Consider the following 16,065-nt stretch of genomic DNA (forward strand, 5'->3'; position numbering starts at 1 on the left):
TGACATGGTGGCTCCTTCCTGGAACAGATCTATCATGATGGCTGTAAAGATAACGTAGGGTAAATGTTACAACAGGAAAGGCACCAACAAGCCCCTCTTATCAGAAGTTCTGTCTCTCTGGCCACATTCTCTGGATGACCCTGCGAAGAGTTGCCAGACAATCATTTACATTTATAAGGGAAATCTCCATTTGTAAAGGTATCTCCCTCTCTGTTTGGAGAAGAGAGGAGGATGAGCTCATCTCTAGTGACTTGTCAATGTGGAAGGTGAGGCCTTGAGCTACATAATAAACCTTACTCTTGTTTACTGTGCTTTAGTGGTAATCTCCTGTAACTGACTCCCCCCACCGCCAAAATCCTCCTTTGTCATTGGCTGAAAAAGATATTTAAGACGAGAATTTCTGCTATTGTGTTGAGAAACGCAGTGTCCCTGCTTTCTCCCATGTATACATGTTATTAAACTTGGTATTATTTTCTCCTGCTAACCTGTCTTGTTGATTATTTGGCCAGCCAGAAGAACCTTAAGGGAAAGGGCAGAGGGAGATTCTCCCTCTTCCCCCGACACTAACAAATAAAAAATATTTCTGGAAGGGTACACAGTCATTTATAACAGAATGTAACTTCTGTATGATAGAGGATGGGGAGTGGAATAGAAGAATGAGGAAATAGCATTTATTGTCTCTATGCAGGTGTCGGGGGAAGAGGAGGAATCCCTCTCTGCCCTTTCCCTTAAGGTTCTTCTGGCTGGCCAAATAATTAACAAGACAGGTTAGCAGGAGAAAATAATACCAAGTTTAATAACATGTATACATGGGAGAAACTCAGAAATGAGCAACTCGTCCCTCTATCTAAGCTGCTTGCTTAAGTATTGCAGCTAAAGGCGAGGAACGTGTTGGGGGTGGGTAGTGGTCTGGGACTGTAGAGGCCAGGAAGACAATTCTTTTCAGGGTCATCTATAGATAATGTGGTCAGTGAGAGACAGAGTTTTTGATAAAAGAGACTTGGTGCCTTTCCTGTTGTAACCTCTATCCTACATTATCTTTACAGCCATCATGATAATAACTCCTTCCTGAAACAGATCTTTTGTTTTAAATTCTCTAGGCAGTTTGGGAGGGGAAACTCAAATATTCTTCCTGAGTTCTCTGAGTCCTTATTGTCTTCAGCTTGAAATAATCCGCATACCAGAGTGGTGCCTCTTGGGCTAGCTTGCCCTGAGCACCATCACAGGTAAATCCACTCAAAATTTTCTAAACAAAAAGAGTAGGTTTTATAATACATATTAAAAAAATAATCAGGAAAACATTAATAAACCAAAACAAAAAGTGTATGTGCATGAAATTAATCAATACATACAAATAATAGAAAGATAAAAGGGAATTATAATAAAGGGAAATTACAGAAATGGATTTAAATAATAATCAGATGCATCAGTTAAATGGGAGGGAGAACCACAAAGTTTGGGTAAATAATGGAGATCACAAGAGATCTCTGAAGCCTGGACAGTTGTGGTTACACGTCTCACCCCTGTTAAGAACTGCAGTCACTCGTGAAAAAACTCACTCCTGTCTTTTGTCACAGCAGTTTCTGCGGAAGGACACAGACACATCTTATTTTCAAGAGAAGTGACGGGAAAATTCCCAACCCACAGCTCTGTGGCTTGAAGTTTGGAGGTCAGATCAGACCGTGTTATCTGCTGAAAGAGTGAGTGGGCAGGAGCTTTAGAGATCCAGCAGATCCGGAGCAGCTGCTGACGCCCAGGGACTATCAAAGCACTTAATATGGATCAGGGAAACACTTAGACCTCAAGGCCTTTGCACACCCACATGACTCCTGCTCTCTAAGCCTGGCTGTCTTTCACTCATTCTTTCTTTTATCAAATGAAGTGTTTATTTTTCTAAATGAGAGGTAACTTCTTTGCACTGATCCCAGAAATCTGCTATAGACATAAAATTACTGGTGAAATAAAGTTCACCTTTCTCCCCAAGACCAAGAGGAAAGAAGATGGAGGTATACAATTTTGTACTGATCACAGAAAGTGTTCAGAGACTATTCGCCAGGCTCTCCACAGTAACAGAACCAAAATATAGATGGGGGAGAGAGAGAGAGAAATTTTATTATTTGTGAGTTTATCTTTTTCTCGATGATAATATTGGCTTAATACAGGCGTGTGCAGGCCTGAGAGGGAGACATTTTAAGGAATTGGCTCACAAAATTGTGGAGGTTGGCAAGTCCAAAATCTGCAGGGCAAACTGGCAGGCTGGATACCAGGGAATAGCAGATTCTGAAGCAGCAGGAGTCTGAAGACAGTCTAGAGGCAGAATTCCCTCCAATAGATGTCTGTGTCATAATCTCCTCTTTTCATAGAGACACCAGTCATATTGAATTAGGGCCCACCCTAATGAACTCATTTTAACTTAGTTACCTCTTTAAAGACCCTCTCTCTAAATACAGGTTTATTCATAGGTACTGGAGATTAGGACTTAAACATTAATTTTTGGGAACCCAATTCAGCCCATAACACTTGATACTCTGGCATCCCCAAATTCATGTTCTTCTCACAAAGTACTTTCGCCCCATCCCAGTAGCCCCCAAAGTCTTAACCCATTGGATCGTATGTCATATGCCCATTCTCTTTTTAGCAAGTAGTCACACAGCCACACCCTGATGTTCTCTCCAGAACAAGCTTTCTCAACTTTTACTGCATGGATAGGCTGAGAATTTTTCTGATCTTCAAGTTCTTGTTCCTTTTTGCTGAACAATTCCTGCTTCAATCTCCCTCTCTCCTCTTGCATTTACTATGAAAAGCAAGGGGAAACCAGGCCAGGCCTTTAACAACTTGCTTAAAAATCTCACTTAAATATTCAAGTTCCGGCCTGCTGGGTGGTGCAGCAGTTGAGTGCGCGCACTCCGCTGGGACGGCCCAGGGTTCGCAGGTTCCGCCCCGGGGTGCAGCGACACACCGCTTGTCAAGCCATGCTGTGGCAGCATCCCATATAAAGTAGAGGAAGATGGGCACGGATGTTAGCCCAGGGCCAGTCTTCCTCAGCAAAAAGAGGAGGATTGGCAACAGATGTTAGCTCAGGGCTAATCTTCCTCACACACACACAAAAAATCCAAGTTCATCACTAACAGGTTCCACTTTCCACAAAACATTACAACGCAATTTGGCCAACTTCTTTGCCACTTTTTAACAAGGATTGCCTTTCTTCCGGTTCCTAAGAACATGTTCCCCACCATCTCTGTTTCAGACCTCACCAGAAGCAGCTTTAGTATTCATGTTTCTACCACTATTCTGTTTATAATGATGTGTGTATCTCTCTAAGATGATAGAAGCTTTCTCCACTACTCTCCTCTTTTCTTTCTGAGCCCTCAGCAGAATCACCTTTAACTTCCACATTTCTACCAGCAGTCTCTTCAGGGCAGTCAAGGCTTTTTCTAACACGCACCTCAAAATGCTTCCAGCTCTACCTGTTACCCAGTTCCAAAGCCACTTGAACCTTTGTAGCTATTTGTTATAGTAGCACCTCTTCTCCAGGTACCAACATCTGTATCAGTCAGGGTTCTTCAGAGAAACAGAACAAACTGGATGTGTGTGTGTGTGTGTCTGTCTATGTCTGTCTGAAGACTGTTGAGGCAGAATTCCCTCTGTCCTTGTCTGTGCCTTTATCATCTTAAAGTACATTGCATATTTTACTTATTTGTTTTGTCTGATGTTTTTCTTTCTGGACGATGATATTGGCTTAATAGAGACAGGTTCTTTGTCAGATATTTTTCTTCCTGATGCTTCTCACACACAAGAGTAATACTTGACACACGTTAGATGCTTAATAGGTGTCTATTGCAGCAGCAAATAGCAGTATACCCACTTTGTCCACATTCATTTTTAAAACCTGTAAGTCTTGGGCGGCCCCGTGGCTTAGTGGTTAAGTGCGCACGCTCTGCTGCTGGCGGCTGGGGTTCGGATCCCGGGCGCTCACTGACGCACCGCTTCTCCGGCCATGCTGAGGCTGTGTCCCACGTACAGGAACTAGAAGGATGTGCAGCGATGACATACAACTATCTACTGGGGCTTTGGGGAAAAAATAAATAAATAAAATTATTAAAAAAAAATAAAAAATGAAACCTGTAAGTCTTTTCTATTTCTTTCTTTTCTTCTTCTTCCAGGCTGCAATGGTGCACAGATATCAAAAATGAAAAATAATAGCATTTTGTAGGTAAAACACTTGCGTTGGCCAGAAGCACAACCCATTAAGACCATCCTTTGTCTTAGCTGTCTTCTCTCACTTCGTAGACCTTGCCTTGCCTGTCATTTTTACCTGGTCTTTTCCAGGCATTTCAGATAGATCATGGCCTGGCTGTTTCTCTCTCTCTTCCTCCTCTCTCTCCCTCTCAATAAATTATGTAATCACTACTAATAGTTCTCAATGATATGCTTATTTTAGAAATGTCTCTCTGAGATCATCTCAAGGCCCAATGCACAAAGTGCCACTGCATTTACATGTGAAATAGTAACCCCTTCCCAGCAAGGAGATGATCTCGTGTTGTCCCAAACCTTTACCTAGGGGGTAAAATGCCCCCTTTGACATATGCAAAGATGTGAATTTGGAATTTTTTGGCTTATAGTGGTATTTATGTCATGACATTGGGTGAGATCACCAATAAAATGTGTATAGATTGTGAAAAGAGAGATGACTAATGATTAAGCCCTCAGGAATTCCATTGCTAAGTGGATGGGAGAAAATGAAGAATCAGCAAATTTAAGTTAAGAATACAAAAATCATCAATGGTGTCAAGAGCTGCTGAGAGGAATTTTAACCAAAATCTTAGACGTCACTGTTATGTGTAGAAGTTTGCTCATGACATTGGATTTGTGAAGATAAAACTACAAATAGAATGAATGAAGAATTGCACAGGAGTTGAAATAACCGAAAAAGAGAGAGAAAAAATGCTCTTAAACATTGAGTTGTAAAGAGTGTGAATGAGAAATGGTAGAAGCAGGAAATGTCCTGGATGGAAGGATGAAGCATAATTGTTTCAAGGTGTCCAACATTTATAAAGTTACTTTTATTTTTTATTTTTTATATAATATTTATTTATTTATTTATTTCCCCCAAAGCCCCAGTAGATAGTTGTATGTCATAGTTGCACATCCTTCTAGTTGCTGTATGTGGGACGCGGCCTCAGCATGGCTGGAGAAGTGGTGTGTCGGTGCGCGCCCAGGATCCGAACCCGGGCCGCCAGCAGCAGAGCATGCGCACTTAACCGCTAAGCCACGGGGCCGGCCCTAAAGTTACTTTTAAGAGATTCAAAGAGACTGAATAGCAATGATAAGAAGATTATCTGTCAAGAGATTTGATAAAACAGCTTGTCTTTGCCAACTCCTTAGGGCTTCTCTCTAAAGAGTTCCTTAAGACAGTGGCAGCTTTGGAAGGAAATGTTTTCTAGATGATGTTGGATATAAATTTGTCCTTTATTTTCACAGAATGGCCAGAAGGATTTATGTCAACACTACCTGCTCTCAAGTGGCTTCCAGGCCATTGAGTTTTGCCCCAGTATTTTGAGGAGGCTGATAGAGATCTGAATGATGTCCCCAAAGTGCGTTGGATTCTGCTGTTTCCTATGCTGGATACTGCAACTCCTCCTAATACCTTTATTGCTATGAATGAACTGGACTAAGAAAGAGGAAAAAAAACTACTGAGAAAGATTCATGGATACTGTTTTTCAGACATTCCAGAAAGATGTATTGTCTCACTACATGCATTCATGTTATTCTTCATTGACATCATGTGTTCTGGCCTCATGGTCAGTGAGGTGGCTCCATGTCCTTGTCCTGCACAGGCACAAGTAGAGAATCCACCACATTCACAACAGCCTTTCCCCTAGACTTTCCCATGAGACCAAAGCAGCATTCTTATCCTAGTGAAACAAAAGCCACCTTCACTGTTCTCATCCTGGTGAATATGTTTGTCTCCTTTTACTCTCTCTTTCTCTTCTGTTTCATCTTTTTGGATAACCGTGATTATGAACCCACACCACAGTCTGACAAACACCTTTGCACTGGTGTCTTCAGGCTCCCCAGCATTCATCCCTTCGTGCTCCTTGGCAGTGGCTTCCATGCCTCTCAGTTCTGCGTTGCCTGCTAGGTAAGGAAAGTAAAGTTTCCAACTGTAGTCTCTGGACTATAAGTTCTCTCTAGAACATCTCACCGCTTATTTAATCAACTTTATATATTTGTAGGCTTGCATTTTGTGGTGTTTAATTTTCCTGGATATTTTGATTCAAAATTTAATAACAATGATAATAACTGTGCTTCATATTGCTTATAGTGTATAAAAACATGAATGCTACTCATAATTATTCTAAAATTGTATAATGTTATTCATTAGAGGTTCAGAGAATTTTATGATAATATAGGGAATGTTCAGGATTTAGGAGTTTAGGGTATGAAACTACTTCTGATTAGAAATTTATGCTGACATTTAAAAGATTCATTTGAATTTACAAAGCATAGTGGGGGAAAAAAAGATGTTTCAGTTGCACAGAAAAAGACCTGGGAATACTCTGAGTTGGAAAGGCACACATGCAATGTAAAGAACTGAAGGAAGATCAATGTGTTTGTAGTACAGTGTGTGACGGGGAGAGTGGTGAGAAAAGAAGCAGAGAAAGTAGTGATGGCTTTTGCTGCCAGGTATCCGAGGACACCTTAACTATCGGAATGATCAGACCTTTTCGTAGGGGAGTTGATGGATTTGTGAGGCATTAATCAGGTGGGATAAATAATCAGTATTGTTGATGAGAAAAGTGTAGTATTCAATTCAAATAAATTTATTTTATTAAACTATACATTTTAGCCTTTTTTAATATTTGTTTTAATTGAAAGCTTCTGTTTGTTTTAAATAGTTCTTAGAAGTAATGCACTTATAGTATTTAGTGGGTAGTTTTTAGAAATTATGTTTTTATAAAAGTCACTTTTAGAAATTATTATGAGCCATTGGCACCTGGAAGATACTTTCAAATAGTTAAATGCCCTTTTCCTCTTTATTACCCAACTTTAGTAACTCATTTGCCTTTCATTACCACTAACCTTTATTAACATAGTACTTATATGTTGAAGCCCTAACCCCCAAGTGACTATATTTGGAGATAGGGCATTTATAGAGGTAATTAAGGTTAAATGAGGTGATAAAGGTAAGGCCCTACTCCATTAGGACTGGTTTCCTTAGAAGAAGAGGAATAGACACCAGGAGTGAGCCCACAGGGAGAAAAGGCCATATGCAAGCCAAGGAGAGAGGCCTCAGGAGAAACCAAACCTGTTGACACCTTCACCTCAGACTTCCAGCATCCAGAACTGTGAGAAAGTAAATTTCTGTTATTTAAGCCACCCAGTCGATAATATTTTGTTATGGCAATCCTAGCAGAGTAACACACATTTGATTTGTTCTCCTCACCAAAGAGATAAATAAATAAGCTCGACATCCAAAAACTAAAGTTAGGAGACACACTTTTTACAATTCCAAAAAGGCTACAAAACTGAGAAGTTAGCTTCTATAAAATTTAGGGGACTTAGTATGGAGTTTCCTATTTTGCTTCCACTTCTGTTGACTTTTGCTTCCACTTCGCAAAATCACTGATGATACAGGCAAAGGAGAAGTTTTCTGCGGGAACCAGAAGCAGAGCTCCAGCTTGTGCATCTGCCTCAAGGCGGCCTAACATCCCTCTTTTCCCTTCCCCTCATGGCCCCCCATAGAGTTTTTCCCCTTCTTCCTGACCAAACATACCCTAACTCACAAAACTGAATAACGCTTCAGTATATATGCATTTGAAGAGCAATAACATAACGTTTCCAGCTATGTGTGGACTCATTTTATGTGTGACTGATTCTATGGAATGACATGGCCATTAAGATCAGAGGATTTGGGATCATCTCAAACACTACTTTTATCCTGTGGGAACAGACTGAACTTCACGGAGTCTGAAATTACACCTCTTCGCCGCCTTTAAAAAGGAGCAAAGCCCCTCCCTCCTTTAAGGTAGGAGCAATACCTTCCAGCATTTCTCAAGGGACCCCGCTACCAATGCTCTGGTTGAACAACGTGAACGCTGCTTCCGGGGTCTAGGGCTGTGGAAACTACATTACCCAGAAGATTCTGCGCTGAGGCGCTGCAGTCACGAGCCAATGACGGATCAGGAAAAGGGTTTCCGTGCGTGCGCATCGCGTCGGGGCGGGACTTCCGGCCTCCCCCTCAAGGCGGTCACTTTATCCACTCTTGGGTCCTTTCTCCGGGTTGGAGGCTGAGGAGCGCTGGGTCGAGCTGAGGTGACGGGACCGAGAAGGCGGGAGAGGAGGCGCTGTGCCTGCTGCACAGGGCGGGTCTGAGTCTCCGCGACGCCGTCCGGGGGACCTGCGCCAGGGCCGGGACAGGGACCGCAGTGCCCGGGTCCACTCCTCTCCCGCCGCTCCCGGCCCCGCTCTGCCCCCGGAGTCCGATGGCGGCGGCCGCGCGGAGAGAGCCGGCTCAGGTCAGTGCTTGTGCTCCGCGCCCGCCCAGCCCAGCCCTAGAGCCCCGAGTTCGGGCGCCGCTCACGGGCCTGCAGCCCAGGCCCCGGTGTCCGGGACGGGGAGGCGCTCGTGGGGCCTGTTTCTGAGAGCCGGGGTGACGGGTGTGGGAGAGGGTCCCAGGGGGGGCCCGCGGGGGAGAGGCGTGGAGGGCGACTGAGCCGGGAGGAGTCGGGGACCTGGGGTCCGTGCTCTGTCTGCAGTGAAAAGAGGGTGAGGAGGAGTGTTGCCTGGGCTGGGGGCTGAGGGGCGGTTCCTTCAATCCGAGGGCCCTGGGAGCCGTGGAGGGTTGTGAACAGAGAGGGACGCGGTGTGTGTTAGGGTTTAAAGAATTTTCCAAAAGTTGCTCAGCGAGAGAACAGACTGGAATGGGGGTGATGAAGACAGTGAGGCACAGGGGCTTGAATCCTCGTCCAAGGTCACAGAGCTGGTAAGAGGCAGCTGTGAGGACTGAGGCACAGAGGTTGGTAAGTGAACCCGAGATGACCAAGTTCCAGGGCTGGGCGGAGATACAGGGGAGGCCTGTGCACATGCAACCCAGCCATGTGAAGGGGAAGAAGACTTATCCTCTACCCACTCTCAGTCCTTTCTGGCTGGGGTACAAATTAAATTGAAATGAGACAGAAGAACAGGAGAAAATCAAACAAAGCTTTGTAACATGTATACATGGGAGAGACTCGGAAAAACTGGGTAACTCAACAAAATGGTGGAGGTTCTCATCTTAAATACTATCTTCAGCTAAAGACAAAGGAGGACGTTGGGGTTGGAGGGAGTCAGCTCTTGGAGATTACCAGAAACATAGTAAACAAGAGTAAGGTTAATATGCAGATTTAAGGCCTGGCCTTCAGCACTGATAAGTTTCTAGAGATGAGGTCATCTCCCCTTCTTCCCAGTACAGAGAGGGAGATACCTTTCCAAATGGAGATTTCCCTTACAAATGTAAGTGTTTGGTAAACAGAACTTTGATAAAAGTGGGCTTAGCAAGTACCCTCCCAGTCTGTCCATACCCAGAGTTATCTATGGTGATGGCCTGTCCTGGGGATAGGCCTTCTATCTTAAATCCTTTTAGGCAGTTAGTGGTGTGTGTGTGTGTGTCAAAGTTTCTTTCAGAGTCTTCTGAGCCTTTACTGTCTTCAGCTGGAAATAATCTGCATACCAGAGTGGCACATCTTGGGGCGGCCTGCCCTGAACCCCATCACATGGTTGCCTGCTTCTTCCCAGAAGTTCTGATGATAGAAAAAGCATTTATGGAACCTACACAGGGAAGGGGAGGGTGTCCCAGCTCCTCACTGTCCCTGACACCACCTGTGTGGTGTCTGGGATTGTGGTGTCTTGAAACTTTCATGCTGTTTCCCAGCTGTTGAGTCTGATGCCTTCAAGATACTCCAAGTCCAGAGTCCTGAGTGCAGGCCAAGGGTTACGTGGAGGTGTTCCTGCTTCTGGCAACCAGTGTAAACAGATGTGGAAGGTTTTCCCAGGAACAAATACCAGCATGTGGAAATACTTGGAGATGTGACTGAGCTGGAGACAGGGCACAGCCAGCCTCCATTCTTTCTGTTAAGAACAAAGAGCAGGGGGTCAAGAAAAGGCCTGTAATGTGGCTGCCTGAGAAGTTGGGCATCTGTTAGGGATGTAATGGAAGGTTTGGATAAGAGGAAGGAGTTGGTCTTACCCAAGTTTAACAGGCTCCATCTGGCTGCATAGTGCAGACTAGACTATGGGGTTTGGGAGGAGGCAGGGAGCCCAGGAGGAGGCAACTGCTATAATCCAGATGAGTGTTGATGGACCAGATTGGTGGCCATGGAGTTGGGAGAAAAGGTTGGATTCTAGGTATATTTTTTACAAAGTGTCAAGTAAATCTTTGGAAGTTGTATGTGAGAGAGAGAAAAGGAGTCAGAGATGACCCCAGGGTTTTTGTCCTAGCAGCTGAAGGAATGGAAGCTCCACCAACTGGGATGGGAAAGTTGTTGGTAGGTTTATTCTCCTTGGGAATATCAGAAGTTTTGTTTTGGCGCTGTTAAGAGTCTGAGATGTTTCAGAGAACAGTGAGTGGAGGCATCACGTGTGCAGCTGGACACAGGTCTGGAAATCTAGGGAAGGGTTCAGGATGGAGACATCCCAAGGTGATGGCTATTGTGTGGACCAGGTTGGAGCTGTGGATGACATTGCGGAGGGGAATGCAGGTTTTGGTGGCAGTGCTATTAGTGGGTTAGAAAGACTAGGGTGGGTGCCAAGGAGTGGTTCTCTCCCTTGACACCTGATTGGGATTGCTGGCCCTCAAACACAAATGAGGGAGAGATGTGAAAGTGGCAACTGTGTGGGAGAGAGGTTGATCTGGCAGGTGGCCAAGGCTTCCCTGGGATGAGTGGACTTGAGATGGCTGTGGAGGCAGAGGAGTAATTGAGAGAAGATGACACTGAATGCAGGTCTCCTCCTAATTCACTACTGTGTGGATTCACCAGAATTGTGTGGTGAGCTTCGATGGGATCTGGGGTGTTGCAGTCTTGCTGGTGGATAAGATCTGGGGCAAATGTGGTCATTTGTCAGAGTCACTATGCCTGGTATGGAGACCAATGGGGCTGAGCTTCTATATAGAAGGTTGAGTGGAGAGTGGAAGGTTGTGGTTTCTGAGGGGAGAGCAAGTGCAGCACAGAAGTGGAAGAGGGTCATGGGGGTCTGCAATTCACATGTGATTCTGAAGCAAAGATCAGAGGCACGTGGAGAGGCCTTCACTGCAGCATTTGCGGCTTTCCCTACTTGTGAGATCTGTCAGAGAACTGGGGTTGTACTAAATCGTATTTGAAATTTGTCCAGCACTTTCTGGATGTCACTTTCCAAGTCCATGGGTGAGTCCAGGGAGATGCGTTTGGTGTGGGGCAGGGAGGTGGCAGAGCTGTGGGGGTGCAGTGGTGGGATCTGAAGATGTGAGGGAGGTGGAGTCCACAGAATGATGTGCACATTGAGAGGAAGTGTGAGCTGATGGCCCCCGGGCCCTGGTGTTCGGGACTGAATGGTGAAGCAGGAGCCCATGTTTGGATGTGTCTTAGAGGTACAGTCTGGGAGACCCCAGGGAACTTGCTTGGCAGGAGAGATGGGGCCCTGCAGGTCAGGCCCAGAGCTTAGAAGGTGTTTATCTGCCCCCCTACCTGTTATTGCTGAGGGCTGAACACAGTGATTAATGTGACGGTGAGGAGAGAGTGGGTGTCAGTGGCACCAGGGCCTGGTATCTGCTCTGAGGTGGGGAGCTCTGGAGGAGGAGGAGGGTGGAGTAGATGTGTGAGGTGATGGACTGTGGGTTCTCAGAGAATGTTCATAGTATCATCTGTCCCCTTCATGGCAGAGTGGTGTGACCTTTGAGGACGTGGCTGTGTACTTCTCCTGGGAGGAATGGAGGCTCCTTGATGAAGCTCAGAGATGCATGTACCTTGATGTGATGCTGGAGAACTTTACACTCATATCCTCACTGGGTAAGGCCCTCTCCCTCCCCAGTGACCTGGATTAGGCTCTGCATTTCCCCTGACTCCTTTTCCCCAGGGGGTGCTCTGTCCTTCTCACATGTGAACTGTGGCCACTGCTTGCCTCCGCAGCTTTCTGGGTCCTTGCTGTGTTGCTAGGGCTGGGGTGTTGCACTGCCCTTTTCTCTCCCCTGCAGCCCCAATACCCTCTGTACTGAACCCTCACAGGGAAGGATTCCAGGTCAGTAGTCTTGCAGTGAGGCTAATGGATGGCACCTTGCTTGCCCTCTTCCTGGCCAGGTGAACGTGTCCAGCTCCATGGGTTTGCTCCCTTCCTTTAGCTGACATTTCCTAGGACCTGCCTGTGCCAGGAATTGCAGGACTTGTCATGGTCACTACTTAGCTGGGCCATGGGCTACTTTTCATGTCCCTCTTGCCTGGTTCTTTTTGTAGTGTTTAGATCTCTTTTCTTTTTTCCAGCTTTATTGAGGTATAATTGACAAACAATATTGTATATATTTAAAGTGTACACTGGCATGATTTGATATACATATACATTGTGAAATGATTACTACCATTAAGTTAATTAATGCATCTGTCACCTTGCATATTTACCTTTTTTGTATCTGTGAGAACACTTAAGATCTACTCTCTTAGGAAATTTCAAGTATACAATGCAGCATTATTAACTATAGTTACCATGCTGTACATTAGATCCTTAGAACTTATAACTGACCAACAGCTCCCCATTTCCCCTAGCCCCTGGCATTGTACTCTTTGTTTCTGTGGGTTTGACTCTTTTTTTTTTTTTTAATTCCACATATAAGTGATACCATACAGTATTTCTTTGTTTGGCTTATTTCACTTTGCATTATGCCCTCCAGGTTTATCCATGTTGTCACAAATGCATGATTTCCTTTTTTATGGCTGAATAACACTCTGTTGTGTGTGTGTGTTTATGTATACATACATAGATGCACAGGCTTTATTTGTGCATTCACCCATATACAGACACTTAGGTTGTTTCCACACCTTGGCTATTGTGAATAATGCTGCAATAAGCATGAAAGTGCAAATATCTCCTTGAGATATTGATTTCGTTTCCTTTGGATATATACACAGAATTGGATTGTTGGACCATATGGTAGTTCTATTTTTAATTTTTTGAGGAACTTCCATACTGTTTTCCATACTGGCTGTACCAATTTACATTCCTACCAACAGCATACAACAAGTGTACAAGTGTTGCATCCTCGCCAACACTTGTAATCTCTTGTCTTTTTGATAATAGCCATCCTAACAGGTGAGAGGTGGTATCGCATTGTGGTTTTGATTTGCATTTCCCTGATAATAGTGATGTTGAGCACCTTTTCATGTACCTTTTGACTATTTGTATGTCTTTGGATAAATGTTTGCCCATTTTTAATTGGATTATTTGGTTTTTTGTTGTTGAGTTGTATGAATTCTTTATATATTCTGGATATTAACCCCTTATCAGATATATCTTTTACAGATATTTTTTCCTATTCCTTAGGTAGCCTTTTGTTTCCCTTGCTGTGCAGAAGCTTTTTGTTTTGATATAGTCCCACTTGTTTATTTTTGCTTTCATTGCTTGTGCTGTTAGTGTCACATCCAAAAAATCATTGTCAGCACCAATGTCAAAGAGCTTTTTCCCTATATTTTCTTCTAAAAGTTTCATAAGTTCAGGTCTTATATTTACGTTTTTAATCCAATTCAAGTTAATTTTTGGGAACGGTGTAAGACAGGAGTTCAGTTGCATTTTTTTTTTTTTTTTAGTGTGGATAGCCAGCTTTCCTATCACCATTTATTGAAGAGACTATCTTTTCCCCATTGTGTGTTCTTAGTGCCCTTATCAAAGATTACTTGACCATATATGCATGGGTTTATTTCTGGGTTCTCTATTCTCTTCCATTGGTCTGTCTGTTTTTATGCGAATGCCATACTGTTTTGATTACTGTGGCTTTATAATATTTTGAAATCAGGAAGTGTGATGCGTCCAGCTTTGTTCTTCTTTCTCAAGATTGCTTTCGCTATTTGCATTTTTTTGTGGTTCCATATGAATTTCAGGATTGTTTTTTCTCTTTCTGTGAAAAATGTCATTGGAATTTTGATACGGGTTGGATTGAATCTATAGATCGCTCTGGGTAAAATGGACATTTTAACAATATTAATTCTCCCATTCCAAGAACACAGGATACATTTCCATTTGTTTGTGTCTTCTTCAATTTCTTTCATCAATGTCTTGTAATTTTCAGAATATAGATCTTTCGTCTCCAAGGTTAAATTTATTCCTAAGTATTTTATTCTTTTTGATGCCATTTTAGGTGGAATTTTCTTAATTTTTTTCAGATAGTTTTTTATTAGCGTATATAAATGCACCTGAGGTTTGTATATTGATTTTTTTATCTTGCAACTTTACTGACCTTATTTATTAGCTCTAACAGTGTTTTGGTGGAGTTTCAGAGTTTTCTGTATGTAAGATTATGTCATCTGCAAACGAACAGTTTTACTTCTTCGTTTCTGATGCGGATGCCTTTTATTTCTTTTTCTTCCCTAATTACTCTGGCTAGGACTTCTAGTACTATATGTTAAATAAAGTGGAGAGAGTGGGCTTCCTTGTCTTGTCATGATGTTAGAGGAAAAGCTTTTAGCTTTTGATTGTTGAGTGTGATTTTAGCTGTGAGCCCATCAGATATGTTGAGGTACATTCCTTGTATATCTAATTTGTTGAGGGTTTTTATCATGAAAAGATATTGAATTTGTCAAACACTTTTTCTGCATCTTTTGATATGATTGTATGGTTTTTCCCATCATTCCATTAATGTGGTGTATCACATTTATTGATTTGCAAATGTTGAACCATCCTTGCATTCCAGGCATAAATCCTACTTGATCATGGTGTGTGATCCTTTTAACGTGCTCTTGGATTTGGTTTGCAAGTATTTTATTGAAGATCTTTGCATCTATGTTTGTCATGGATATTGGCCTGTAATTTTCTTCTCTTGTATTGTCCTTAAATGGCTTTGATATCAGAGTAATGCTGGCCTCATGAAATGAGTTTGGAAGTATTCCCTCTTCAATTTTTGGAAGACTTTGTGTGTGTGTGTGTGTGTGTGTGAGGAAGATCAGCCCTAAGCTAACATCCAATGCCAATCCTCCTCTTTTTGCTGAGGAAGATTGGCCCTGGGCTAATATCCGTGCCCATCTTCCTCTACTTTATATGGGACATCGCCACAGCATGGCTTGACAGGCCATGCGTCGGTGCATGCCCGGGACCAAACCTGCGAACCCCAGGCCGCTGCAGCGGAGCACGCTCACTTAACTGCTGTGCCACCAGGCCAGCCCCTGGAAGACTTTGAGAAGGATAAATAATTCTTGAAATATTTGCCAGAATTCCCAGTGCTTCTGACTGGTCCTGAGCTTTTCTTTTTTGGGAGATTATTGATTCAATCTCCTTACCAGTTACAGGTCTATTCAGATTTTCTATTTCTTTATGATTTAGTTTTGGTAAGTTGTATGTTTTCTAGGAATTTATCCATTTCTTCTAGGTTATCCAATTTGTTGTCATCTAATTGTTCATAGTAGTCTCTTCTGATTGACTGTATTCCTGCACTATCAGTTGTGATATCTCCTCTTTCGTTTCTGATTTTTTTTTGTCTTCTCTTTTTTTCTTAGTCTAGCTAAAGGTTTGTCAATTTGTTTATCTTTTCAAGAAACCAACTGTTAGTTTCATTGATCTTTTCTATTGTTTTTCTAGTCTCCATTTCATTTATTCCTGCTCTGATCTTTATTTGCTTCCTTCCGCTAACTTTGACCTTAGTTTGTTCTGTTTCTTGTGCCTGAGTTATAAAGTTAGATTGTTTGAGATCTTTCTGTTTTCTTCATCTGGGCATTTATCACTATAAAATTCCCTTTTATAACTGCCTTTGCTCTTCCCATTAGTTTTGGTATGTTGTTTCCATTTTCATTTGTCTGAATATATTTTTTATTTCTTCTTTGACTCATTGTTCAGAAGTGTGGTGTTTAAATTCC

The 16,065-nt window shown here is 43.0% G+C and overlaps 1 protein-coding gene across 2 annotated transcripts in view; it reads left to right on the top strand.

Annotated features, from left to right (window-relative positions):
- LOC131397540 (zinc finger protein 211-like) overlaps positions 1–16,065 on the top strand; it is a 164,498-nt gene that overhangs the window by 118,224 nt on the left and 30,209 nt on the right. Inside the window, exon 4 of one of the 2 annotated variants that reach the window (XM_058530607.1) lies at positions 11,898–12,024. The exons of the other annotated variant lie outside the window; for it this stretch is intronic. Coding sequence (XP_058386590.1) covers positions 11,898–12,024 — 127 coding nt within the window. The remainder of the gene's footprint in view (positions 1–11,897; positions 12,025–16,065) is intronic. 2 annotated transcript variants of the gene reach the window in all.

The sequence above is a fragment of the Diceros bicornis genome, chromosome 34 (assembly GCF_020826845.1).
Source record: "Diceros bicornis minor isolate mBicDic1 chromosome 34, mDicBic1.mat.cur, whole genome shotgun sequence".
In the NCBI taxonomy this organism is placed as follows: Eukaryota; Metazoa; Chordata; class Mammalia; order Perissodactyla; family Rhinocerotidae; genus Diceros; species Diceros bicornis.